At 42.0% G+C, this 27987-nt stretch overlaps 1 protein-coding gene and 1 long non-coding RNA gene across 4 annotated transcripts in view; one reads left to right on the forward strand and one right to left on the reverse strand.

The window, feature by feature from the left end:
• LOC138741517 (uncharacterized) overlaps positions 1-27987 on the forward strand; it is a 115424-nt gene that overhangs the window by 34529 nt on the left and 52908 nt on the right. The window lies entirely within an intron of this gene.
• LOC138741514 (bone morphogenetic protein 7-like) overlaps positions 1-27987 on the reverse strand; it is a 62240-nt gene that overhangs the window by 16150 nt on the left and 18103 nt on the right. For both annotated transcript variants that reach the window (XM_069895739.1, XM_069895738.1), the window contains exon 2: positions 14797-14989. In XM_069895739.1, the coding sequence (XP_069751840.1) occupies positions 14797-14989 (193 nt within the window). The remainder of the gene's footprint in view (positions 1-14796; positions 14990-27987) is intronic.

Below are 27987 nucleotides of genomic sequence, written 5' to 3' on the forward strand. Positions count from 1 at the left end.
AAGAGGTGGGCTATGTAGTTCAGGCCTGCTTAGTTCAGGACCCCCACCCCCCAATCCGCCTTCGATGCATTCACACAAGTAGGTGAAGCATTCAAAAGGTGGATATAACCTGGCTTGAATCCTCTGTGTAAAAGGGGTAACAGTTAACAGGAGCTGATAATAGAAGAATTACCATAGATGAGTCCACTAGTATTTGTAGTGTGCTGTCATACAGAAAGCAGACACAAGACTTAAAGACTGATCAACTATTCCACTTAAAGTCTCTTCTGCAGTTAGCTGTAGTTAGCTGTGCTGGCTCCATGCGACTGACCTTGAGGGGCCAGATGTGGCTTATATCCCGGCGGATGATTGGCAGTCGACTAGTTGGGGCTTCATCCATTCTGGTCGGCTGATTGACAGCCGGCTAGGTGTGGTCTGTCCTCCAGTGATCTTCCTGCAGGTACACAGGTCACCCCCTACAGTAGGCTTCTTTAAAAATTGTCCTGGTGGGGGGGGAGGGGGGCGTTATATCTAATGTACTGCAAGCCCCAAACATATGTACATATTTACAAATTTAGACAGCTGGCAGCCGTTGGAGTCTGTGTGACCATCACAGGGTTGGTTTCTGGTTGAGGGTTGGCGAGGGTAAGCGGGGGCTAGTCAGGGGGGTGGGGCGAAGGCCGGATCGGCAGGCATGGTGCAGTGCGGAAGGGTGGCTGGGGCGGCTGGAGTTGGAGCATGTGTGAGGCGTTGGATGGGTGGTGGATCGGGCTAGGGAAAGAGCGGCAGGCCAACGTGGTCCTGGGTGCCCCACAGCTGTCTGGGGCAGGGAGATGCATCGGGCTGGCATGGTCCTGGGGTGGAGGGGGCTGTTATGTAGCAGTGGGTTCCCCCATTGGTGCCAGGTCCCTGGTCGAGATGGTGTCCTCCTTGCCTCTGGGGTACCTAACATAGGTGTAGTTGTGGTTGGCTTGTAGGAGGAACATCTGCTCGACCAGGGGATCGGCCTTGTGGGCTTCCATGTGTCTATGCAGGAGCACTGGTCCAAGGGATGTAAGCTATGCTGGGAGTGAGATTTTAGTCGCCGATCTCCTGGGGAACGAAAACAGGCACTCGTGTGGGGTATCGTTGGTAGCCATGCACAGGAGCGACCTGATGGCATGGAGTGCTTCAGGGAAGGCGTCCTGCCAGTATTCTACAGACCAGACCTTGGACTTTAGGGCCAGGAGGACTGCCTTCCAGATTACCCCGTTTTTGTGCTCTACCTGCCCATTACCTCTTGGGTTGTAACTAGTCTAGTTGTGATGTCCCTTGCAGTCAGGTATTGGCGCAGCTCCTCACTCATGAAGCTGGATGAACATGGGGTAGCCGAACATGAACATCAGCGCACTGATGACGGTGGCCATGGAGGTCTCTGGGCATGGGATAGCGAAGGGGAAGTGGGAGTACTCATCTATGCTGGGAGGAAATGGACATTCGGATTTGTGGAAGGCAGGGGGCCCTTGAAGTCTATGCTAAGATGTTCAAAGGGCCGAGTGACCTTTATGATGTGGGCCTGGGTCGGGCGGAAGAAGCGGGCCTTGTATTCCACGCAGACCCGGTACACCTCAGTCATGGTCCTGATGTCCTGGACGGTGTACGGGAGGTTTCGGAACTTGATAAAATGATATAGGCAGGTGATGCCCGGGTGGCAGAGAGACTCAAGCAGGGCCTGCAGCTGGTCGTCGTGGAGCAGTGCGCAGGTCCGGGAGAGGGCATCGGGGGAGTAGTTAAACTTACCCGGTCGATACTGGATGTTGTAACTGTACCTTGCCAGCTCAACTCTCCAGCACAAGATCTTATCGTTCTTGATCTTGCCTTCACGGGAGGTGCTAAACATGAACGCCACTGTACGCTGGTCGATGAGGAGGGTGAATATCCTGCCAGGCAGGTAGTGGCGCCAGTGGTGGACAGTTTCCATGATCGACTGGACCTCCTTTCCATTGGTGGAGTGCCCTTCCTTGGAACCGTGGAGGGTTCTGGAGAAGAAGGCGACAGGGCGCCCTTTCTGGTTAAGGGTAGTGGTGAGGTCCTCATCAGAGGCATCGCTCTTCACTTGGAAGGGGGAGTCCTCGTCCATGGCATGCATCGTGGTGTCTGCAATGTCCTGCCTGATGTGCATGAAGGCTGCTTGCACCTCAGGTGGGAGGAGAAAGATGGTGGTCTGGGCCAGTGGGCGGACCTTGTCTGTGAAATGAGGAACCCACTGCAAGTAATGAGAAAAGGCCAAGGCACCTGCGGAGGGCCTTGAGCGTGTGTAGGAGGGGTAGCTCCATTAATGGGCACATCCATTCTGGATCTGTGCTGATGACACCATGTGCCATGATGTATCCCAGTGAGGTTCAGCTCCTCAGCCATCCAAAGAAATCTCTCCAGGTTGACAACGTGGTCCAGCTATGGGAAGGTTGCTTTTAATTTGTGCTGGTCTACCGTGTGATCCATCTCCCGCTAAAAGACAGAAATTCCTTTAGTGACGGAACTTGGCGGACCTGGCAGTGTAGGGCTTGTCCCGCGGGTGGATGGGGAGTTGGTGATAGGCTGACTTCAGGCTAATCGTGGAGAAGATCCTGTAGCGGGCTATCTCATTGACCATGTTGGCTATCCTCAGTAAGGGGTAGGCATCCAGCTGGGTTTACCGGTTGATGGTTTGACTGTAATCTATGACCATCCTCGGCTTACTGCCCCCTTTGACTACCAGGACTTGGGCTCTCCATGGTCTGTTGCTGTGTTTTATGACACCTTCCGCCAGAAGCCGCTGCACCTCTGCCTTGATAAAGTCTCTATCCGCTGTTAGCACCTACTTCTGGTGACTATTGGCTTGCAGTCTGGCAAGAGGTGTGAGAGGATGGCAGGAGGGGTCATGCACATCATGGAGAGGCCGCAGGTTGGCTGTGGAGCTTGAGTGGGGGTAGGGACCCCCTGAAGGTGAGGTTGATGCTCTGCAGGCGACATTGAAAGTCTAAGCCCAGGAGGACTGGGGTGCAGAGTTTGGGCATGACCAGGGGCCTGAACCCAGTGTATGTCTCCCTCCCCACAGTCAGATCGGCGGAGCAGCGCCAAAGTGTGTTAATGGTTCGGTCCTGGGCAGCGAAGGCTATAGAGAAGGTGGCGGGGTGGATTTTTAGCTTTAGGGAGTGGGTCACATTCAGGAGAATGAAGCACTCAGTGGTGCCACTGTCGAATAGGCACTTTGTTCCCTGCCCTTTGATCTCGATGTCTATCATGAAGTGCCCGAGGATGTGAGGGTGTCTCTGGTCAGTGTGGTGGCCGTTAGGACCATCTTGGGGTCTGAGTCGTAGTTCCCCGATGGTGGAGGCGAGTTGCAGCTGGTGTCATACTCTGCAGGCATGGGGTGCATCGAGAGAAGTATGTGTTGGCTGGTGGTGCTCTCTGTAGGTGTGGTGGGTGGTGACTGGCGGTGTCCGCGGGTGTGGGGTGTGTTGGGAGGGCGACCTGGTCAGCGCCCGTGTTGAACAATTTGTCATCATTGTCGTCCATGCTAGTGAGGTCGGCAATGTGCACGGTGTAGGCCTGGCACAAGATGGCGGCACTGCGTGGGGGTGTGTGGCAGTGGCAAGGCTGGCATTTTTCTTTGGCTGCACTCGTTGCTCTGGAGGAAATGATGTCATGCTGTTGTCCGTCCGTGCTGGTGACGTCATCACAGGCGGCGGAAGTGATGGCACCCCGTGATGCGGAAGTGACGTCTTTGCGGGGAAGCGCTGGTGTGGCCAGGTCCTGCTCTGGACACATGGTGAGCATACGGCCATTGTTGCGGCAAGGCCAGAAGTAGGGATGCCAAGGCTGGGGAGACCGGAAGTAGCTGCGGGGGCAATGGCGCCACCTGGCAATTGCATGTGGCTGGGACTGGGAGGGAGGGGGGTTGGTCGTAGAGGGCCGCTGAGCTGCCGGCAGGCTTAGAAAGGCTTACCTTGGCGAAATGGCCTTTCTTGCCGCATTTTGAGCAGAAATTATTCCTGTCTGGGCAGTTTCGTCGTGTCCATCGATCAGATCCACATCGGGACCCACAGTACTTACAAGGATGTGAGGCACCCGCGGCAGCGATGCTCTTATCCATGAGCTAGTTTTGGGCTACAGCTGTGGTCTGTGCTGTCCATGAGGAGACCTGGGGGAGTCTGGAGTCGAAGGCTTCGATGTGTAGGACTTCTGCCTCCAGGGCTCAGACTACCTCCACAGTTTTGTCCAGGGAGTAAATATTGTCCTCCAGCAGCTTCTGCCTGATGGCTCTTGAGTGCAAACCTCTGATGCAGGCGTCCCTGATCAACCTTTTCGATCACCCCAGGTTCTGCCATGCATGGTCGGGTCAACTCACGCAGGGCTCCCAGGTAGGACTCAGCTGTCTCTCGGGCTGCTGGGCATGAATACTTAAAAGGTATCTGGTGGATATCACGTTCATTGGGGGTTTATACATGGTTTCCAGGGTGTTCATTGCCTCTGAGTACTCAGTGCAGTCCTTGAGGACCTGGAAGGCTGGGGGACCCAACTTTGAGTGGAGCAGAATGAGCTTTTTCCTAGAATGTCGGTGTATGCCTCGATGTTTGCTTCAACCATGTGCCTCCTGATTTTGAAGCATGATTGCACTTCCAGGTGGCGTGGGTCAACTTCGGGGCTTTCGGCGCCTAGGAGCTTCTCCACAGCATCTTAATATTTTAAGTGGAATAAATTGTGGTGTGCTGTCGTTCAGAAAGCAGACAAAAGACTTTAAGACCGATCAACAGGCTTTATTCCACTTAAAGTCCCCACTGCAGTTAGCTGCGGTTAGCTGTGCTGGCTCCCTGTGACTGACCTCGAGGGGCCGGATGTGGCTTATATCCTGGTGGATGATTGGCAGCCGACCGGGTGGGGCTTGGTCCATTCAGGTGGGCTGATTGACAGCTGGCCAGGTGCTGTCTTGTCCTCCAGTGCTCTTCCTGCAGGTACACAGGTCGCATTCTGCAGTCGGCTAGTTGTGTATCATCACATTATTGCAGGGATAGTTTCAGTTACAAACTCAGGCTGAAGTTTGAGGTACAGACATGCAATTGTGCTGGTTCATTGTGATCTATTTACCATTGAAGAGCATCAGGAACTATGGTAACTAACTCCCAGAGCTTTTGGGCAGGGATTGAAGGAAGGTTAGATTTGACCTTCATCTCTCAGCTGCTATGGTTAATCTTCAATGCACTCCACACTCCTCAGTACTGATGTCCAAACTTCTTTCAGGACAAACCTGTTCAGTTTTTCCTTTTGAGCAATGTCAACCCCATGCCTTCTATTTTTCTCTTTGATTTCCATTCTGCCTGAGCTCCATTCTTACACAACCACCAATTTCTAGCCCAGTAATTAACAAGCTCTGGCATTTCAGCCGGTTATTTCCTTCAGCTTATTTTTAGACACACCACATTTTGCATACAGTGCATTCCATTGTAATGTACTTCAGGCCCTAGTTTTCCATTGTGCATTCTTGATTAACCTGAGAGGACCATAGCAGCATTTCCATGTGTAATAATATAATGTGCAAGATCACATTTTCATTTTAAACACAATCTGCGGGAGGAAAAAGAATGGTCGACGTTTGGAGCTGAAAGCCTTTATCGAAACATTGACCATTATTTTCTTCCCACTCATGCTGCTTCTCCCACTGAGGTCCTAAAGCAGATTGTGTTTAGTTTCTGACACTAGCATCTGCAGTCTTCTGTGTGTCTATATTTTCCCTTTACTTTATTTGGTTAACTCTGGACGCATACACCATAATTAGAATCTCCCACATTTAACCAATTTTATTATTAGACCCCACTAAATTTACTTATAGCCATTGAACGATATCACTTCAAATCAGGAACTCCATAAAATTAAAATAGCACAACGTGCTTTTAATACAAACCCACAATTTAATTTTAAAAAGAACATTCATGAAATTCTGGATAAAAAAACTTTGCTGTGTGAAATTACCTCCAAAAAATTGCCATTTCAGAACCAGAGGATAATTTTCTACTATATTTTCTTTGTCCAACTCTCCTTTCCTTTGAGAAGGTTTATCAAGGAATTGGCCACAAGCAGTTCTGAGTATCTGACAATGGTCAACTAAAGCATGATTGTAATGTCCTAATATGTGCTCCCAGTGGGCAAGGCTTCACATCTGGATTTAAAATTGCCTCACAGCTTCAAGAACCATGGCTGCAGTTTTGCTTCATGACAAACAATAGCATTTGAATCCCATTCTAATTAACATTTAGACTCAAGAGAGGCTCAGATGGGTAGACAATGTCGAGAAATTATGCTGAAATAAATCTTATTGTATGATTGATACCTTGTAAAATGTATTGATGATCGATGATTGCTCTTTTGGTGATAGTGTTTGTAGAGGTTTGGTGAATCCGTCTTTAGAAGCATGGGATTAAATTGTCTTGTTCTACTTTATCCTTAAATCTGAGAGTTTGTTCTGGTTGTCCCTCACAAAGTTTCAAAAAAGAACTTAGACACTATACTGGCAATGGGATACCCCAGGAAATTCAGTCAGTAAAATGTGTTGAGAATATTGCAAGTACCATGGCAAATCAAGAGACATGTAAGAGTTATGTAAAATGGCAGAGCATGCTCAAACTGCATATATCAGAAGACTTAGCGAGTAAATGAAGATGAGGGAAATATTCAGTATTCTCTTGGAATGCACCCTTGCAAACAATGTCATAGTAATAATGGGAATTATGACAAGGGAGATGAAGCTCTCTGGCTGGCCATCCTTCCAGTGGAAATGGGCCCCAATATTTATTCAACATTTGTTACTCCCCCAGCACCTTTACTATCCTGTGAAAGCAAGTTGACAGTACCATTGGGAGTGCCCATAGACAACATGTTTCTACAATCCTTGAAGGAGAGCATCCTAAGGATATTTGGATATATGTGAAATCCAGGTGGATAGACAACACTGATGTCCAGATGCTTAAGATGATCATCGAGGACTAGGAGAAAGCAGAAGCTCTAGCAAACCAATTCCAAAATGCCTTTACCCAAGAAGACACGGATACTTCATCTTTTCCTGATCTACCGCCCATCCGTATATATGACTCCTATCACAACTAAAGTTGAAGGTGTCAAAAAGTTACTGCTTGACGTCAATACAGCAAAAGCTATTGGACCAGACCAGATTCAGAATCAAGCCCTCAAGATTGCAGCTGAAGAACTGGCCCTTGTTCTGCAGTTTATTTTCCAGCAGTTGCTTGACTCAGGAGACTTTGCCCTGGATTGGAAAAAGGCAAACATCACTCCTCTCTTCAAGAAGGACACAACCACCAACCCGACAAATTATCATCCTGTTTCATTAACAAGCATCTGCTGCAAACCCCTGGAGCGTGTAATAGACAACAACCTGATGAGGCATCTTAGCAGTCACAATATTCTTGCTGATATTCAGCATGCATTTAGGAAGCATAGATCATGCATGTCCCAACTTATCCTGACAACAAATGACCTGGCTAAAAACTTTGATAACAATGTCACCACTGATTTAGTGGTACTTGACTTCTCCAAAGCATTTGATGTAATTTCCCCACTGAAGATTACTTAAGAAGCTTGACTACTATGATATTCGCTCCAACGCTAAAAGATGGATTTCCAGTTTCTTGACGAAACATCTTCAGTGGGTGTGCATGAATGGAAAAAGCTCTGAATGGCATCCATTATTAAGTGGTACACCCCAGGGCACAGTGTTAGGCCCACATTTGTTTTTACTGTATATCAATGACATTCACGGAAAAGTCACAAACACCGCTAGACTATTCGCGGACAGCTTTTTGGTATACCATGCAATTAAGTCAGCTGATGACGAGGATGCTTCCAAAAAGATATTGAAAGCATGGTAGAATGGTCATAAAAGTGGGGCATGCAGTTCAATCCTTCCAAATGTGAAACCATGTGTGTCACCAAGAAGAGAAAACCAGGCAAAACATCATACAAAATCCTGGGTGTTTCCCTTGATGAAATCAAACAGACCAAATACCTTGGCATCAAAATCCTGAACGACCTGCATTGGAATGATCAGATGCATCATACAACAGTGAAGGCAACAGGTGTCCTAAATTTGCTGAGATGCAACTTCCATCATTGTTCTACTTCTGTCAAGGAGAGTTGTACTTCACCCTCGTCAGGACCACCTTTGGAATACGCAGAAGCTGCCTGGGACCCAGACACAAACAAAAAACACTACACCCATCGAGTGAGTCCAGAGACAGGCAGCCCGATTTGTCCCAAATAAATATGGAAGAGAAGCAAGTTTTTCAAGGCTCTTGAACTCAATAAAATGGAGCTCTCTCCAAGACAGATGTGAACCACACTGCCTGACCTGTTTTTACAAAATACTAAACTGCCAGCTCGATATAGATGACCAATTCTACACCAAGCCCAAGCCTCCTAGGAGTATGCAACCCAGTTTGTAATGCCATCTTCCAAGACAGATGAGTATAGAAATTCATTTTTCCCCTGCACGATTAAAGCATAGAGTAATCTTCATCTTACCATACTCACACAACCAGACCCAAATAAATTTAAGACAGCTCTTTTTCAAAAATCTCTTCCTTAAGCACACCCTCCCCCACCTCCAGTTTAAATTCCAAATGGAATATTTTGGAGGACCAAGAACCACCTCTCTGTCTTGTGGATGCATTTTTCAAAACCATCCAAGGGCCATCTTCACCCAGAAGAATCAGAAATCTTTGACATTTATACATATGGAACCCACAACCAAATGCTCAGAGACTTCTCCATTGAATTGTAGAATTTGTCACAACGCTGCAACATTAGGGTTTCTAGGTGGTGAGTAACTAGATTTGTCTTGTCTACAAGCAAATACAGACCAAGCTCTGAAATATATTGGAGTTTATGACTGAAAAACTGCCAGATTGGTGCTGCCACAGAAATAGATATGGAAAATGTGAGGAACCTCCATTTGGTGCATTAAGCAGGTAGGCAGATATGTGCCAGCTCTGTGTACAAAAAGCGCAGTAATGTTGGTGGCTTCTTCATTGGGCTCAGGTCCCATGATTGGGAGATATGATCTTGATGAAAAGCTTTGTTAATATAATCGAGCCAACCAATTGTGTCTTCAAACAATCCAATCATTTTACTTGATTAAAGTAAGCCATATACTGTAGTACTATTCTGCAAAAAAGCATTACAATAATGGATAACGGTAGAATTTAGGCAACATGGAAACATATTTCTATGCACATCATTACAGGGAGCTACGCATTATATTCAGCCTTGTCCAAAAGCAAACGATAGATTGTGAAGGTGAATGGACAAAAGTTAGAAATGAGCTTCGACACTGCTACAGATTGTACAATGATCAAAGGACAGCAGATCCCTCAGCTGACAGCAACATAGTGCTCAGGTGAGAAAATGAAGATACTGGGCTAAATTATTGCATTTTTCTCTAGTTTTCAAGAAGTGAAGTTTCTAGTTCTGTTGTTAGACTACATGAATAATAACGTTTGGATGACGGTGTTCAAATTGGCTGAAATGGAGTATTCACACAGAGTACCCGATTCAAAACAAACTCATCATTATAAGATCACAAGATAGGCCCATCGAGTTTGCTTCACCATTCTATCATGAGCTGATCCATCCTCCCACTCAGCCCCATTCCTTGGCCTTCTCCCTATAACCTAACTAATCAAAAACCTGTCAATCTCTACCTTAAATACAGCCAATGACCTTGCTTCCACAGCCAACTCTGGTAACAAGTTCCACAGACTCACAACCCTCCAACTAAAGATATTTTTCCACATCTCTGTTTCAAATTAATGCCCCTTTTTCCTGAAGTTGTGCCCTCTAGTCCTGGACTCCCCAACCATGGGAAGCAACCTTGCCACATATACTATGTCCAGGTCTTTCATCATTTGAAATGTCTCTATGAGGTCTGCCCTCATCCTTCTGTACTCCAATAAGTACAGTCCCAAGAACTGATAAACATTCCTCATATGCTAACCCTTTCATTCCTGGTAACATTCTAGTAAATCTTCTCAGAATCCTCTCCAATGCCAGCACGTCTTTTCTCAAATAAGGCACCCAAAACAATGCACAGTACTCCAAGCGAGGTCATTGGTAGCACCCATAAGCTCAGCAGAGTCCAAGCCTCTAATGCATTGCGGATCTCTATATTATGCCCTCACAACACAGGACAAGGACCAGACAATTGATACGATCGGCATCAAGGATTGGAGTGCTAAAGGAAGGCGCATGTGAAGCTGAGCAAGGAAGCAAGTAGAAGCAAGACCAGTGAATCAATCCAAAAGGCAGGGGAAAGGTAGTCACCTTTTTCCACTGTTTATTGGATACCTGAAGTCTGGAAAAACACTTTGAAGAAGCAATCAAATGCCTTCCTCAATAAAAAGGATCTGTCAGTTGTTGACATCTGAAATGGCCGAATAGGAAGTAATTATGTCAAGTTTGAAGCACTGAAAGGAGCATTGGGACATGATGGAAAGAGAATGCTGGGGCTTACAGTCAAACCTGATAAAGCATGCAGCAAGGGAAGAAATCAGTCACAGAAAAGACACTACTGGACTTAGTTCACAAGAATCTCCTAGGCCTAATAATGTAGAATCCTCAAAATGCTATTAGCATTAGAATTTCTGTTGGTTGTGAAACTCAAGGCATTGTGTATATTCACGTTGAGAGTAGAAGCTGTGGAAACAGCATTGCCCTGAAGTCACAGGTCAGTCAATTGTTGATGATGTCACTAGCAAAGGGTGTCCTTTCAACACAAAATGGGGACTCAAGTAAAACAAATACAATAACTAAACATTGAACATTCTGAATATTATACTTTGTAAATTTTCAATCAACATGCAGTCAAAATGAAGAATAATCAAGAAGTAAAAAATCAATCTCCATAATCTTAACAAAATAATAACAAATATCAATCTGCGTGTCAATATTAAAGAAAGTGAGAAAAAAGAAGTCAACATGTGATTCAATTATTATAAAGAAAGAAAAATTACAATAATACTTCAGAAATGCAAATTCAATGTCCATGTTGAACCAAAGAGTAAAGAAGATAATAGAAAGAAAGAAGAATAGAATAAGAGGAACCCTCCTACCCCCCACCCCCCACCCCCCACCCCCCAAGAAACAAGAAGAAAGAAGAAAAGAAGAAAAAGTATGAAAAGAGAAAGAATAAGAATAAGAAAAGTTTGCTTCACCTCAGATAAAAACCCCACTCCCATTAAGGGACAAATAACCTGACTTCTCTAGGGTCCTCAGTGATGCATGCATTGGGAAGGTGGTGGGGAGAAGGGGAAGAGACAGGAGCAGGGGAAATTGTTAAAGATTTACCCCAATGTACCGTAGGTTTGAATTCCATATTCTTAAAAATACATCATACCTGTTTCTGAGGTTCTAGGTGATCTTCTCCAGGGGAATACAATTATGGATTTCTACTTTCCAGTGGGCTAAACCTAGTTGGGAATTAGATTTCCAAGTAACTGCTCTGCATTTTCTGGCCACTGCTAAAGTGAGCTTAATGAATTTCAATTGATATTTTGACAGCCTCATTTTAGGTTTTGTATATTCTAAATTCCAAAATGAAAATAATTCATGTACCTGAGGGTATTGAATACCAGTAATTTTTTTACACAGATCTTCTTAGAAAGGCCTCACTTTGGGGGTTGACCAGGTCGACCACCTCGAAAACGTTGGTCTGATATTTCCGATTTGAATTTATGTAACTTCTGTGGAGTAAGGTATAACTGATGCAAAAAGTTATATTGCACCAGTTGATATCTTACATTAGTTATAACTTGGCACTTTCTGCTATAGAGATACCTTTGCAGAATATTCTTGTGAAGGCATAATAGATAAAAATATCAAGGAAACACAAATATTTTCAACTTTTCATTCTACTAAGGGGGCCAGAGACTTTGCAATGTTGCAGAAAGGTCTAATTAACATCAGGATAGGGAGATTAGAATACCTCAGTCAAGGCCTTAGAACATCTGCAGAACTTTGAAGGAACTGATGAAAGGAAGCGCCAGACTGATCAAGGTTGCATTGGATCTTGTTGGAACCATGCAGGAGAATACAGGCAGGTAGCCCTGTGTGGGAGTGGGATGGAAAATTGAAGCATCTTCTGTGCACACTGATAACTTGCAGATAACTTTGTATTGAATTTGACCAGTTCTACTATTAGATTATCCACCAGTAATATTAACACAATTATTCTCTCACCACAATCACTGCCCAATCTGCTGGGCATTTGCAGCCTTCTCCTTTAGGTTTCAGGTTTCAGTAACAGCTCTGCATTTCACATCCTTAATATATTCCTTTGTTTGTGTTCACTCTGTCTCCTCTCTGACTTCTTCATTAATATATTATCAGATGGCTTCATAAACAACTCTATCAGAGTTACAGCTAATCCCTTAGTAGTAACCACCCAAGTCCTACCCTTCAATTTCTTTTTTACAACTTTCTCCATTCTGATTTTTCAATTGAAATGTTAGCTCGGTTTTCCATTCATGATGCTACCTAATCTGGTGAGTATTTTCACCATAATCTTTTTTTACATCAGACTTCCAGCGCCTGCATCTTTGAAATTATTTAGCCGAGGATTTGCACTTGTGCACCAACCACCCAGGGCCAAGGGCAGAGCAGAACATAAAGTGTACTTGCTGTTGTTTGGTAGGAATTACAGCAAGTACACTTGTTCCGTGTGCATCTAAATGCTGGATGATATTTTAGGTGTGGAGAAAGCTAGTGGTCTGCAATCTTTTACACACACCAGAAAGAACAGACAGTGTCCTGCGTTTTATCTCATTTATCAGACGACACCTGCAAAACTCCAACTTTTGTGGTCAAAGCTCTGAAAGGGATTCTTTGAACTTGCAACCCTCTGACTCAGAAGTATGAGTCTCTTCAAAAGAGCCACAGAGGATGCATGAAATGAGGAAAACCAGAAAAAGTGTTGTTGACATTGAATCCATAGTTTTCCATCACCCAAGATGATGTAGCTGATTCCTTTCAACGTTTTTGAACTGCAGTATGTCTAACCTCCCTCCCTTTAAGGTGGGACCTTCATTTTGCTGGTTAATTGACCAGCAGGCTAACTATAGGAACATGCTGAAAGCACATCAGGATTAGGTATCCCTGTGACTCAAACTGTTGGCATGCCAGACAAATTCTCAGCAGAAATGACCAGACTTATGATCTTTCATCTGATGATTTTATCTCTGCTTTTTACTCTACCCAGGAAGTGTTATTTTCAATTAATGGTTTGTTGGGTCTCAAGGGGAGGGAAACAAGTTTACTGAAAACAGTTATAAAAAGAAACAAAAATCTAAATAACAGTTCTGATGAAGAACCCCACCCCAAATACTAATAATTTTTGTTCCTAAATGCTGGTCATATAATTCTATTTTTATTTTTGAAAAATGAGCTATGTCTACATCACTTAAAGTCAGTCTGATTTTAGAGCTTTTCATCCTAATAGAAGCCTGAATATACCTGAGATTGCCTGATCTCAGAAGCTAAACAGGCTCAGGCCTGGTCAGTCCACCAAGGAACACCAGGTGCTCTAGGTTTCTGTAAGGGGCGCTGGACAAAGTGGCGATTCTCTGTCTGCCTTACAGTAGACAAAACCATATCCATATAACCACTTAAAGCACAGACCAGGCCAGTTCGGCCCTACTAGTCCATGCCGTAACAAATCCCCACCCTCCTAGTCCCACTGACCAGCACCCGGTCCATACCCCTCCAGTCCTCTCCTCTCCATGTAACGATCCAGTCTTTCCTTAAATGTAACCAACAATCCCGCCTAAACCACGTCTGCCGGAAGCTCATTCCACATCCCCACCACCCTTTGCGTCAAGAAATTTCCCCTCATGTTCCCCTTATAATTTTCCCCCTTCAATCTTAAACCATGCCCTCTAGTTTGAATCTCCCCCACTCTTAATTGAAAAAGCCAATCCACATTGACTCTGTCCGTCCCTTTTAAAATCTTAAACACCTCTATCAAGTCCCCCCTCAATCTTCTACACTCCAGAGAAAAAAACCATAGTTTGCACAACCTTTCCCTGTAACTCAAACTCAAAAGTTAAAGAATTTCATGTATGTTACATTCTAAATGTAGTATTATGTGACAATAATGGAACGTTTACCTACTTGATTTGCTAAATATATTCAGTTTCCATTCCTTGCATCAATGACCTCAGGAAATTAGCTGACTTCCTTTCATTTTGACTTTCTGACATTTTTCTTGCCCTGCACACATTCTGCTTCTAGGGACTCAGATTCTGCCACTCCATAGTTTAGTTGTTCTGACATATTGGTGTGTCCAACAGGTCGTGCGAGTTTTGAAAGATCATTGGGACAAGCTGTGCTGGCTGTAATGGTTCCAAAGGCAAATACCCGTATTCATTTGGACCCATTTTAAGTTTTGGAGTTGCTGAGTGATAACTCCAGTGTTTTGACACTGGACTCCACTTGGAGTTGTGTCAAAGCTCAGACTTGCTAGATCTCCCTGCATTATGCATCTCTTCAAACTGATGCCATCCACACCTGCCAGAGGTTCAGAGGCCTGGTTATGGAGAAAAGGCAGGTTAGTGGAGCTGAGTCCACATTCAGAGCAGGCTTAATGGGCCAGAGAGCCCTGCTCCTACTTCCTTATTTTTTATGTTTTCTGGTATACTGGAGAATGGGATAAGGGTAGAAGATTGAGAGAGGACATATTCCCAGTTTTATGAACAATATATTGCAAGACTGCATTGGTGCTTGATAATATGCACTAACCTGTCCTTGTGCTCCTGCAGCACTTGGTAAATTGTGATGCGAAGAGTCATGTTCCCATGAAAACTCTCATTTGCTCTTTTGTAGATCCTAAACTCTGCTGCAGTTACCATTTCACCTTGAGGAATTTGAGTTAAATCAAACTTAAATTCTTTCCATTGTGCCTCATTGTGAAAAGGATCTTCATTGTGCTCCACTGTCAAAACAATAATAAAAAGAGTCATTGATTACATACTGTGTGCTTGGTTTGCAATTCTTTTATCGATGGTGGTCCATAACTGGATGTGTTTCCAGTTGGAATCTGCTCATCAATGAAATTTCAGTTGGAGAATTATGGAGAACGGTCTGTTATCAACACCAACACAACATGGCACAGAATCTACAAGCTATTATTAATTGTATTTTGATCGGAAATCAAACGATTTTGTGAAGAATTTGATCTCTATGTAGACTGCACAATCTGCAATATATATCTCTAACTATCCTGAGCAAATCACAAGCTCCTTCAAATGTTATAGGTTGATCTTTTAAACGTTCCTAACTCATCCAAATGCTATAGATAAATGAATCAATCAATCCTATAAATGTTCCTTAATCAATGGAAGTCCAAGGGAAGATGCATCGTTGATAAAACCTATCAAGTATGTATGTACTGGACAAAAGTCAAGCTGGAATGCAATGCTACTGGTGGCAGAATTGCCTGTGTATTTTGGAGGGTAGGTTTTTTGATCATGCAAACAAGTAGCAGAGAATTTGTATTCCCAATGTTGGGAGAGATATAGTGTGTGCTGCCGATTAGTCATTAACCAGATTACATGACTGGACAAAATAGTCCCTGGTTACTGTCTAGACTTATACATGATAAATGTATTCAATCACCTCAATGAGGAATTTAAAGTATAATAAATGTCCATTGTCAAGTAAACCTGTAATTTAATGGAGTGTCATCCCTGATAATATAATTGAAGTTCTAAGTCGATATATTTTTGTCTCCCGTGACTTACAACAGCCCGCTGCGACTAGATACAGCATTGAGGAACAGTGAATAATTTGGTAATGGGAGGTTCAAACTGTTGATTCTTGTTCTTCAATGTTCTTCATTCATCATCTTCCACAATCCTGTTACATCACCCTCCCCTGACCTTATTTCCTTCATATAAAGCAAAGGGTGGATGGTGATGGTCACAAACCAAAATAAGGCATAAATATAGGAATGGTCATCTTTTAAAAATAAACTCTTAAAGAGAAGGAATTAATTAAAAGGCAAAAAAAAGGGTGTGTTTCAAAAATAAAAAGGTTATTGATTTCACGATTTTCAAAACCACATGCCCTATTCTACAACTGTTAGAGATTTTGAAATTTTGTCTCACTTTTAAGTCAAGATGACATTTCTAGGATTTACCTCCTAGAAATAGATTCGTCATGGAGTTCTGCCACTTGAGATTGAGAACTTGCAAACATAAATCAAGCTTTGCATTGATTCCAGTAGAGTCACCTGGTGCAGCCCAGATAGAATTAACTAGCCTTGTTACCAGTTAATTTTCCCAGTTCTCCTTATATTTCTGTGGGCTCCTCAAATTAAGATGAAGATTTTTAAGATTCAAGAATACAAAGGTAAATTTTGAATATTTTTCAAAATTAAACAAAATCAATTTGATGCGAAAATATCTAGAGTACAACAATCAAACATTCAAATAGGTTGTTATTAATTTTCCAGTGATTAAAATTAGACTACTAGTTTTAATTTTTTTCATTTAAAACAATTATTAGTTGTAAGAATAAATTTAGTCCCATTTACCTCACTTAAATATAATAAACTTAATGCAACAGAGAAGGTGATCATGCACTTGGAGAGGCATTAGAGAAAAAGGAATATCTAATAATTGGGCAGTTGAGAAGTGTGCAGGAGCACAGTGACCTTGTAGTATCTGTCTACAGCTCTTTAAAGAGGCAGACAGATAGAAATGTGATTTAAAAGCATATGGGTGTTAACCTTTTTTAGGACCAGGCACATTTTGCCTAACATTGTAAATAGGGGTTGCTTGGCCACAATTTAATTGTTGTGTACAGTCTCATCTCTTCATTAGAGCAATGATAAGATTGCACTGGAGAGGGTGCAGAGATTTACAAAGGTATTGCCAAAACTGGAAAATTTTAATTACAATGAAAAGCAGTAAAACCCTGTTATCCAGGATTCAAGCAACCGGCAAAAAAAATTGCAGAAAATAAATAGGTAAAAAAATACGGATTTAAAATTAGCGCGCCTCGCCATTAGTTCACCAATCACGCAACATGCAAATCTCTGGAAACCAGAAAATATACTTAGCCGGCATATACCAGTCTCCTTAGGTGCCAGATGCCAGGAGTTTTATTGTATTTTTTCTTTCCCTTGGGACAGACTAGGTATTCGAGACTTTTAGGCATTTCTGTTAGCTGAAAGGGTTTAAACTAAAGGGCATGATTTTAAAATAATTGGGAGAAGGATGCGGTGGTCCAATATTCTGGTCTAATGCAATGCTGATATGCAAAGCCTCCTAAGAAAGGGATCAAGCTGTCTTGGAACCGGGAGGTCCAGTTCCAGCAAGTATTGAAATAAACATTTCACAGGTAAAAACACATTAGTATTTAAATTCTGAAAACATAATTTAACTCCAGCAGTGTGAGACCAGGCATTTGTGCTGCAAATCTGGTGAGAAAGGCTTCATCCCTGCCCTGCGCTATGCAACTGCTGAGATCCTGCTTCCAAGTTCAACAACACATTGCCACAATTCAGATACAGCTCAACTTTTAGCCATGCCTGTGTGAATAACATGTTTATGATAGCTGAGATTCTAAAGGGGAATCTCAGTCAAGCCATTTGTGTTCATTGATATTACTCAGTATAACTAAGTGTGACTTCTGGATTTTCTGAATGCACTTGCTTATATAGTAGCACCAGTGATGTTCTAGGTTCTTTGTGGTTGATTTCTGGGCCATTGGACTCATCAAACCAGGTTGGAGTCATAGAGTTTTACAGCATACAAACAAGCACTTTGGCCCAAATTGTCCATGGCAACTAAGTTGTCTATCTAACATCGTTCCATTTGCCTGCATTGGGTCCATAACACTCAAAACCTTTCCTATTCATGTACTTGTCTAAGTGTCTTTTGAATCTTGCAAATGTTCCCAATCATTCAGTTCTTCTGACAGCTCATTCCACATACCCACTTCTCTTTCTGTGAAAAACTTACCTATTAGGTTCCTTCTTAGACATCTTCGCCATCGTCAGCCTGGCCAACCCAGACTGGGTCAACACCAGGGAGTCAGCAGCATCCTGCAGCTGCACTGGGATGTTCTGGAAGACTTATCTTAGATCCCACCCACTGCCTTGTGGGCAAAGCCTCTTTAGGCAAAGGTAGGAGAAGGCAACTCTGACTTCAAATCCCCAGGGTCGGCTCACCCAGCCGCCAGTACCTAGAAAAGGCCCCAGCTGTGGACAAATAGCACATGTCAGTCTGGCAGCAGGGGCTGGCAGCTGTGACAGAATGCGGGAAACAGTTACCATAGTGGTCTGCAGCAGCAAACTTGGTGGGCGAAGGATCTGTAAGGACAACGGTCAGTGAACATGGTCTTGAAACAGACCACTGCGGGGCAATCCCACGTCACTCTGGCTGTCATGCCTTGCACTCTGCCAGGCTCAGTGGCGTTGAACCCAGAGGAAGGCGTTTGTCCTGGGCAAGCACTCACCTCCAAGACCTTGCCCCGGCACACAGTGCCTAAAGCTGAAAAGCTACAAGGCACCATGTTCATCTTCGCTTACGAAGGGATGGGCCGTGGATGGAGGTTCCTTTTAAATCTTTTCCCTCTTGACTTAAATCTATGCCCCCTCGTTTTAGAACTTCCTAACTTAAGACAATGACAATTAACTTTATCTATGACCCTGATGATATTTTATACCTCCATATGACAAGGTCACTTGTCAGAGTGCTACTGGTACCATGTATCTACTACCTGTCACATGGTCGGGTGGTTGGCGACTAAACTGGCTCCCCCTCCAGGCTTGCCTGGTGTGGAGGGTGGCTAGACACCCTGAAGGATGAAAAGCAAGACCTCTCAAAGGGCAGATGAAACCTTTTGTAGGGTCAATGGCCATCTAGCAAATGTGCTGTGAAGCGCGGAAAGGGCATCTCTTGCATCGAACTTTGGTCTGGCCATTTGTTGCAACAGAAAGTTCCCCAACCATCTTGGACCTCACATGCCATTGGATCTGGGAGGGGATGTTGAGAGGATGGGTCTGGACCTGTGCAACCCCTGCTCACCTAAATCCATTCACACACATGCTGTTCCTTTCTCAGGAGTGGGGTATCCGCATATCAAACCCCACAAATTGACTGAAAGGAACCATTATCATCCTATGGGATGGATAGCCAGAATGATAACCCCCTTTGCTTCAGGGAGTAAAGTCCCAGCCTCTCCATATAACTCAAACCCACAAGTCCTGTTCACATTCTCCTCAATCTTTTCTACAACCATTACAACTTCCTTCCTATGACTGGACAACCAAAACTGTGCACAGAACTCCAAATGTTGTCTCACCAACAGCTTGCCAGCTGTAACATGATGCTCAACTCTTGTACTCAATGTCCTTAATGATGAAGGCAAATTTGCCAAACTCTCTGTCTACTCTGTCTTCTTGTGTTACCACCTTTATAGAATGAGGAGTCTGAACCCTGACGTTTCCCTACTATTTAACTTACACTTATCTGAGTTAAATTCCATCCAGCATTACTTGCACATTTCCCCAGTTAATCTAAATCATGTTGTAAATTTAGACAACCTTCTTCAATGTTAACAAAATTCTCAACCAAATCGATAATATAGATGACAAAAAAACAGTGGACTGAGTACCAATCCACGTGGCCCACCACATGTCGAAGGCCTTCAATCTTAAAAACAGTTCTCCACTAACCCTCCTCTTCTACTGGCCCAATTTAGAATCCAATTGGTGAACTCACCCTCGATCCCAATGTCTAACCTTCTGGAATAGCTCACCATTTGAGACCTTGTCAAAATCCTTGCTGATGTCCCAATAAACAATATCTAGCCCTCTGGCCTTGTCAGTCCTCTTGGTTATCTCTTCAAAAAACCCTATCAAATTTGTGACAATGTTTCTCATTCACAATGTCATGCTGAATTATTCTAATCTCTAAATGCAGAGAGAGGCATTCCCTCAGCATCCCCTCTAGTAACCTACCACAGAATTAGCAACCTGTTGATCCCTGGCATGTCCTTGCAGGGTACTTAAAGATAGGTTCAACATTAGCCACCCTTCAGTTGTCAATTACCTCCCCAGAGGCTAATAATGATGCAAATATTTCTGACAAACGCCAGCAATTTCCTCCCGAGATTCCCACAACTATCCAAGGATACACTTGGTCAGCCCTTGGGCACCTTCACCTTGATGTTCTTTAGTGTGCTTTAAGATAGCTAACACCTTTTTTGTGACTTGGATATGGTCCAAGACATCACAACTTATTTGCCTTAATTCCTTAGTTTCCATGATCTTCTCTGCAGTAAATACACGTAAGAAGTATTCATTGAGACCTTGCCATCTTTTGTGGCTTCACATGTAGATAACCACGTTGGTCCTTCAAGAGACCTATTCCCTCCCTAATTACCCTTTTGGGACCTCTCAAACTAGACCTATTCCATGTTCCCTTCCTGCCCTACTGATTTTCCTCTTGGGTGTACTTCTACATTTATCTTATTCATTGAGGGTTTCATTTGATTGCAGCTGCCTATAGCTAATGTACAGTACGCTTCATTTAATTTACCGAAGAGCATCTCAGTATCCCTCATCAACCAAGGTTTCCAGAATCTTCCAGCCTTGCCCTTCACTCTAACAGGAACAAGGTATGCCTGAACTCCCCCTGCTTCACTTTTAAAAGCCTCCCACTTGCCAATATCCCTTTCCTTGCTAACAGCTTATCCGTCCTTTGCACGTTCCTATCTAATGTCTTCAAAATTGGCCTCACCACTGTTTGGGACTTTCACTAGAAAGTGATTTCATTGGGCTGCAAAGGACAATAGTTAATGTAGAGAATTTAAAAAACTGTATTTCAATGTTTTAAATATTTTAAGTTCTTGTTTATATTTTAACAGCTAGAATAGTTCTTAATTGGTTTAAATAGTTTTTTTAAATGTTTTTACCCATCACTGTTTTGTGTGGATCTCATAGGCATAAATCTTTGTTCAATTTTGGAGGAAGGAGTTGTACTGGTTGAGATTTCATACCCTGTGTAGCAGTTATCACCCTCAGAAGTTTTGCAACTCATTTGAGGTTGGTGTTGGACAAAGTTCACAACTCTAAGTCTATTCTGCAGCCTCTACTCTTGGTGTTTTTTTTCACAAGATGGTTAACGTGATAAAGAATTGAGGTTGTTGATAATCACCATGTTTTCTTGTTCTTGCTTGTCACAATGCTATGAATCTTCAATGACTCAGTACTGAGGATTCCAACATTGCATCTTTAGTGGGTCTTTGCCACTGACACACCCAGGATGGTCAATGAGCCAGAGATGTTGCCTGAAGGGTATAATTCTGTGAGTACAATTGCATCATGCTTGACTACATTGTGGGACAGCTCTCTTGATTTTGGCCCCAGACTCAGATGTGTTGGGTTATTAGCATGGGTGTGCCTTTGTCATGTGCACTGTTGAGGCTGATGCTGGGTGGTCTGTTTGGCTTGGATTTTATTTTTGTAACAGAATTTAGTCTGTGAGAATATTTAAAGCTAATTTCAAATCAAAAGGCTGTAGGAGTAATTTTTTAAATCTAATTGTGCTGTTATACCTTTGCAACGCTGTCTTATAATGGATAGAGCACTTAGAGCACTCGGAAGTATCCTGTTTGCAAAATGCCCTGACCATATAAGACATGACAAATTGATTACCAGGACATGTCCCTAAAGAATTTTGCTCAGGCAAAACCCAGAAATATAGTACAAACTGGAAAAAAAAAACAAGAGGTTTCAAGTCCTTAACCTCAGAGATCGCAGGCTTTATATGGTGAAAAGCCCTTTGAAGATAGGGGAGCTTATCATTTCTTCCCAGATAGTCACAATGCTCCAAGTATCATTTATGCTCAACTTCAGAAATCACAAGGGCAGCTGATAACATTAAAAAATATATTGGTTTAATGAAAGCAAAGGGCTGGCATGTTTGGGTGGAGGTTTCTTGTTCTTGATTGATATGTCAGCATTTCCTAGATTTCCAGATGAAAGTATTTCACTAATACATCATGGTTAACTTGATCGTGTTTCAGACAATAATTAAAATGATAGATTCTCAGTATGACATGCTGTGTGCAGAAGATTTAATTATTTAACTAGATCTGATTATGTGTTCACTGGCCATAGTTTGGAGTTTATGCTGCTTATAATGTATTTAGTGGAGATACGAAAGGATAAATATTAAAAACAAGGAATAAATATGCTATAAAATAATAAACTTCTTTATAGAACATCTTTAACGTATTTAAACACTTATTTAGATCGTACTACAATAAGAGTATTAACACTCGATGTGGAGATCAGTATGTTTCTCATATTTTGGTTTTTACATCACCACAAATGGTTTTAAGGTAGGAAGCCACTGTTTTATTCATTAAATATTTTAGAACATGTGAATTGAAATGGAAAGGGACATAAATGCTTTTCAGCTTGCACGCACACACACGGTGAAATGTTGAATCAGAAGATGGTGGCTTGGCAGATGGTGTAGCAACCTTTACATTGCTTCTCATTGATTGATTTTTATCCAAACAGTATCATATTTTTACAAACTGGTTGGAAGGTGAGAACAAACAGTAACTTCAGAATACAGATTTGCTGCAGTTTGGACAGGATTCACCATCTCACACTTCAAAAAAATACAGAAAGAAAAAAAAATACACATTTCTAGCACTATGGCATTTCCTGATTATCAAAGTATTCTTAGAAAAAATATATTTTGGCTGTCCAAGGTCCCGAGGAGAAGGAAAAGCATTCGATCCATCAAAATTCAGAATTGGAATTTGACGTGCAAGAAACGGACTGTGTCAATGTCAAAGCCCTTTCTCTACATGAGTCTCCTTCTACTGTTTTGCATCTCTTTGCCCACCAAGCCCTTTCTCTACATGAGTCTCCTTCTACTGTTTTGCATCTCTTTGAACCAAGTACCTGTACAGGCAAGCTCTGACTGTTTGGCTATCTTGATGGTTTGGCATTTGGGACAGTCTTTAGTCCTCATTGTGAACCAGGATTCCAAAGTGCAAGTCAGGTGTGTGGTCAGAGCCAGGCTTGAGAATATCTGCATATTTCCTGATCCCTTCAAGTCAATGGCTTCACTGGAAAATTTAATATATTAATGTATAACGTGTAGAAAAAGTGAAATAAAACATTTGGGTATCAATAGGAGTTATATTCAATAATCCAGAAAGCCTGTGCATCCAAGGGAGGCCGGAGTATTGGATGTCTACTCTGAACATTAAAAAAATCTCTCATTTGCTCTTCATTATTTGAGGTTGTTTCACCTCTTTCCTGACAGAGGTCAGGCAGTCATGGTTTTGGCCAGATAACCTCCCAGCACCTCACTGGCGGGCAAGACTGGTATTGTCAACTTGTACTCAAAGTTGGTCTGTCCCCAATGGCCAGGCTGTCATGTGTTGGGGAGGCAGGACAAGCCCATTGCAAGAAATATCTGTGAGAACTTTGACCTGTGGCATTATTACATCCTAGCTTTGTTTGATGGTTAAACTTGTCAAAAGAATTGATAGTTCTAAATATTCCCAACATACAAAATTATTCTAAGACTGTAAAAAAACTTTAAAAAAAATCAAACAATTAAAATGCTAAAAACAATTTAAGCAATTAAAATATTTAGCTAAAGTGTAAATTACCCAGAACAAGAGTAGTCCCTCAAATAAATCATGGAAATTTAACAGTGTGAACGGGAGACATTCAGCCCATTGAATCTGGGCTAGTTGTGAAAGAGAAATCCAGCCAAATCCCACCACCCAACACTTGGACCATAGCACATCACGATTCTTCAACCGAGGACTGAATGAACAATGAACCACAGATACTGCCTTATTATGACTTTTTATTTTTCTTGTGCACTTTTAAAATTTATTTTGTAAGATGGTTTAGAGAAATGTTTTGCACTGTAAGGCTGCTGCAAAACAACAAACCGTGTGACATGTTCATGACAATAAATTCTGATTCTGATTTTGAGAAACATTTTAATAAGGAGGAAAAGAAAACAATTACATTGAAATTCAAAACATCTCCATGTTTCAGGCAATATCCAGTAAAAGCAGCCAGTTACACTGCTTGAAAACGTAATGAAAGCACAATCCTTACAGGCTTACACTTAAAAAGTTACACGTGAGTGCGAGTCGAAGGCTCAATCCACCCACCACTGCGGAAAGCCTCTTTACAGATGGAATAAAAATGTTTGCCATCTGCGTGCCAGCCTCTTATCTTCAGGGACTCACTGAGAAGAGCTCACCACATTAAAAGGAACAAACTTACAATTACATTGCTTTTTATCCTTATTTACTTAAAGTATCTTCTGAGATCATCTAATCTGAAGTGTATGATGATCATGTACTGGGATGGGTTCTGGCCCTTATGGAGCAGCTCTCCAAAAACTCTTGGCAGGGCTTCCTTTTTGTGCGTTAGATTTCTTTCATACTCAAGACTTTAATTACCTAATCAAAAGCAGGAACAAACACAGGACCAATATAACTGTTATCTAAATGTGTACTGTGGAGAGCACACTTGTCTAGCTGAGTTAGACAAGTTATTTTTTCATTGGATTGAACTGTAGCCACGCTACAGTTTTTCAGTAAACTGCAAATAACATGGCAGGAAGTGGCTAAAATAAAAAATTAAAACAGCCATCATCAACAAATTTCAGGCAATTGACCAGTGGTTGACCACAAGGATCAGATATAGGCCATTCAGCCTTTCATTCTGTCCATATAACCATATACAGCACAGAACAGGCCAATTTGGCCCTACTAGTCCATGCCGGAACAAATCCCCACCCTCCTAGTCCCACTGACCAGCACCTGGTCCATACCCCTCCAATCCTCTCCCCTCCATGTAATTCATGGATGGTATATAGGGTAAATACAAACAGGCTTTTACCACTGAAGTTGGGTGAGACAAGAATAGAGAACATGGGTTAAGGGTGAAAGATGAAATGTTTAACAGGAACATTAGGGGGAACTTCTTCACTTAGAGGGTGGTGAGAGCGTGGAATGAGCTGCCAGCAGAAGTGGAGGATGTGGGTTTGATTTCAGTATTTAAGGGTACTTTGGATAGGTGCATGGATGGGAGGGTTATGGAGGGCCATGGTCTGGGTGCAGGTCAATGGGACAAGGAGGAATAATAGATCGGCACTGACTAGATGTTTCTGTGCTGTAGTGCCCTGTGGTTTTATGATCTGAGAGTACCGCCCACTGTATTGTTTCCCTAAATTCCCTTACTGATTTGAAATCTATCTATCTTTGCCTTAAATCTACCCAGTCTCCACTGCTCTCCACAGCAAGGATTTCCAAAGGTTCAAAGCCCTCAAAGAAGTGAATCTTTCTCATCTTGATGTTAAATGAACTCGCCTTTATACAGAGACTTTGCCCTCCTGTTCTGTGCTCTCCAACAACAGGAAACCTCTTCTTACCAATTACTCCATCTCACACTTTTGAAAACCTGCAAATCCCAATAAGATCAACTCTACTTCTAATAAACTCCATTAAGTAGAGACCCAACCTATTTCAAGATTCCTTTTATTGTCAATAATACACAAAAATGTAACATACATGATATACTTCAACTTTTGTCTTGCCGGGAGGCAAACAAACAATTGTCATGAGCATTGCCCAATCCCCTCAATAATGAGAGAAAGAGAAAGAAAAGAACGTAACTTTTCCTCGTAGAACAATCCCTTCATACTTGACCCATCCTAATCAACCTTCTTGGAACTGCCTCCAATTGCCTTTTCTGGGTGGAATTGGAGAAGAATTTGGTTTGAGGATACTCTTTAACTTCTCTATCAGGTCCTTCTCTCCCCTTTGCATTATCTAAAGTATATAAACAAGATTTTGATCTAATACTTAGACATACATTAAGGATTTGGTTTCAATTTTGTAAGTTTTTTGATTTAAATAATTTTGTTCTGTCTAGTAAAATTTATTACTTTTTTTAAGACAAAATCTGATCAAGCTTTTGCTCTATGCAAAGATAAAGGAATAATAACCTTTCTTGATATGTTTGAAGGAAATTATTTATTGTCATTTGATCAATTAGCTGAAAAATTCCATTTGCCTAAGACACATCTTTTTTAGATATTTTTCAAATTAGGAGTTTTCTACACTCTTTTCTGCCAAATTTTCCATTTGCCTTTTCAACTAATTTGATTGATTTTCTTCTTCAATTCTCTCATACTTTGATGAAGGGCTCAAGTCCGAAACGTCAGTTAGGTATCGCTGCCTTTGCTACATAAAGGACACTGTTTGATCTGCTGAGTTTTTCCAGCATTTTGTGTTTTTACTCTTCTTCATTTAAATCCTTCCCGAAAAGGACTGATAGGTAATATTTATAACACCTTACTTAATTTATGTCCTATATCCAATGATAACATTAAAGGTGCTTAAGAACTGGATTATGAGCATCTACTTTCTGATGATTTATTGGAAAAAATTTTTGACTTGTCTGTACTTTAATTTGTGCCCATCACTGATTCAATTCAAGATAGTGCATAGGGCACATATGTCTAAGGACATATTCAGTGTTTTCCTAATACAAGTCCTATTTGTGATGGGTGTATATCCAAAGAGGCTACTGACTCATGTTTTGGTCCTGTATATAATTTTTGGCAAGGTGTGTTTGAAACTTTAGCTAAAGGGTTGGACCTAGATTAACAGCCAAACTTACTCACAGCTACTTTTGGGATCACATTATTGAATCAGGCTTTGCACCAGGTTCAGCCCAAAGGATTTGGGATTTTCAACGTCGATGGCAAGGAGAGCTGTTGACTCAAATGGAACGATAGCAATCCACCAACATTACTTCAGTGGCTTTCCTCCATGCTTAGATTTAGAAAAAAATTAGAAGTCAGACATTTGATACTACTTTTAACTTCAAAGAAACCTGGTGACCATTTATTCAATATTTTCATATGGCTCAAACTAATAAACAAAGTTGAATCACTTCCAGTTTGTTGGGTTTTTTTTACTCAGGAAGAATCTCTTTTCTCCTTACTTAGAAATTACTCTCAGAATGTTTTTTTGGGTTTTTCTACAGAGTTAGATTTTTTTTTGTTTTATGGATTAACTTTCTATTTTCTTACTCAATATTGCATCAATATGTGGAAATGTTGAATTACTTTGAAAGTATTTGATTGTTATATTCAAAGATAATGTATATTTTTTTTACATTTTCTATTTTTTTTCCTTTTTTTGTGGAAAATTAATAAAAAGATTAAGAAAGAAAGGAAGGAACTACCTCCAATGAAATAATATCTTTCATTAAATGGGGGCGGGGGGGGGGGAGGAAACCAAACTCCTTTGCAGAACGACATGTGGTCTCATTAGCTGAAGTGGTTATACTCAAACCCCATTTGAAATAAGGGCCTACCTTCTATTAGCAATATTTCAGAGTCTGAAAAGGGTCATAGCTGTGGTATGTCTGCCATGTATCTGGATTTGGATCTAACTTGAGCACTGGAAAGTTGCAGATCAAAATTTTCTTCTCATTTTATATTCTTCATGTTCCCCCCTATTTTACTGATGCCTCTTCATGCTGTTCATTTTGTTATACCTACAGCTGACAGGAGCTATGAAGCCACTCTAATGAGAATCAGAATCAGGATTTATGATCATCAACAAGGCATGAAATTCAGTGTTTGGTGGCAGCATCATAATGCTTATTATAACCATCTTACGACATTACTATAAAATAAAAATAATATTAACGATAATAGGGCACAAAAAGTAAGGCAGTGTCTTTGGTTCATTGATTATTCAGGAATCTGATGGCAAAAGCTATCTTTGTGCCACTGAGTGCTCATCTTTAGGCTCCTGTATCTTTTTCCCCGATGGTAGCAGAGTGAAGAGGGCATGGCCTGGGTGATGAGGGTGTTTAAAGACAGAGGTTGCTAAGACACCACCTCA

This window comes from Narcine bancroftii, chromosome 8, assembly GCF_036971445.1.
Source record: "Narcine bancroftii isolate sNarBan1 chromosome 8, sNarBan1.hap1, whole genome shotgun sequence".
Lineage (NCBI taxonomy): Eukaryota > Metazoa > Chordata > Chondrichthyes > Torpediniformes > Narcinidae > Narcine > Narcine bancroftii.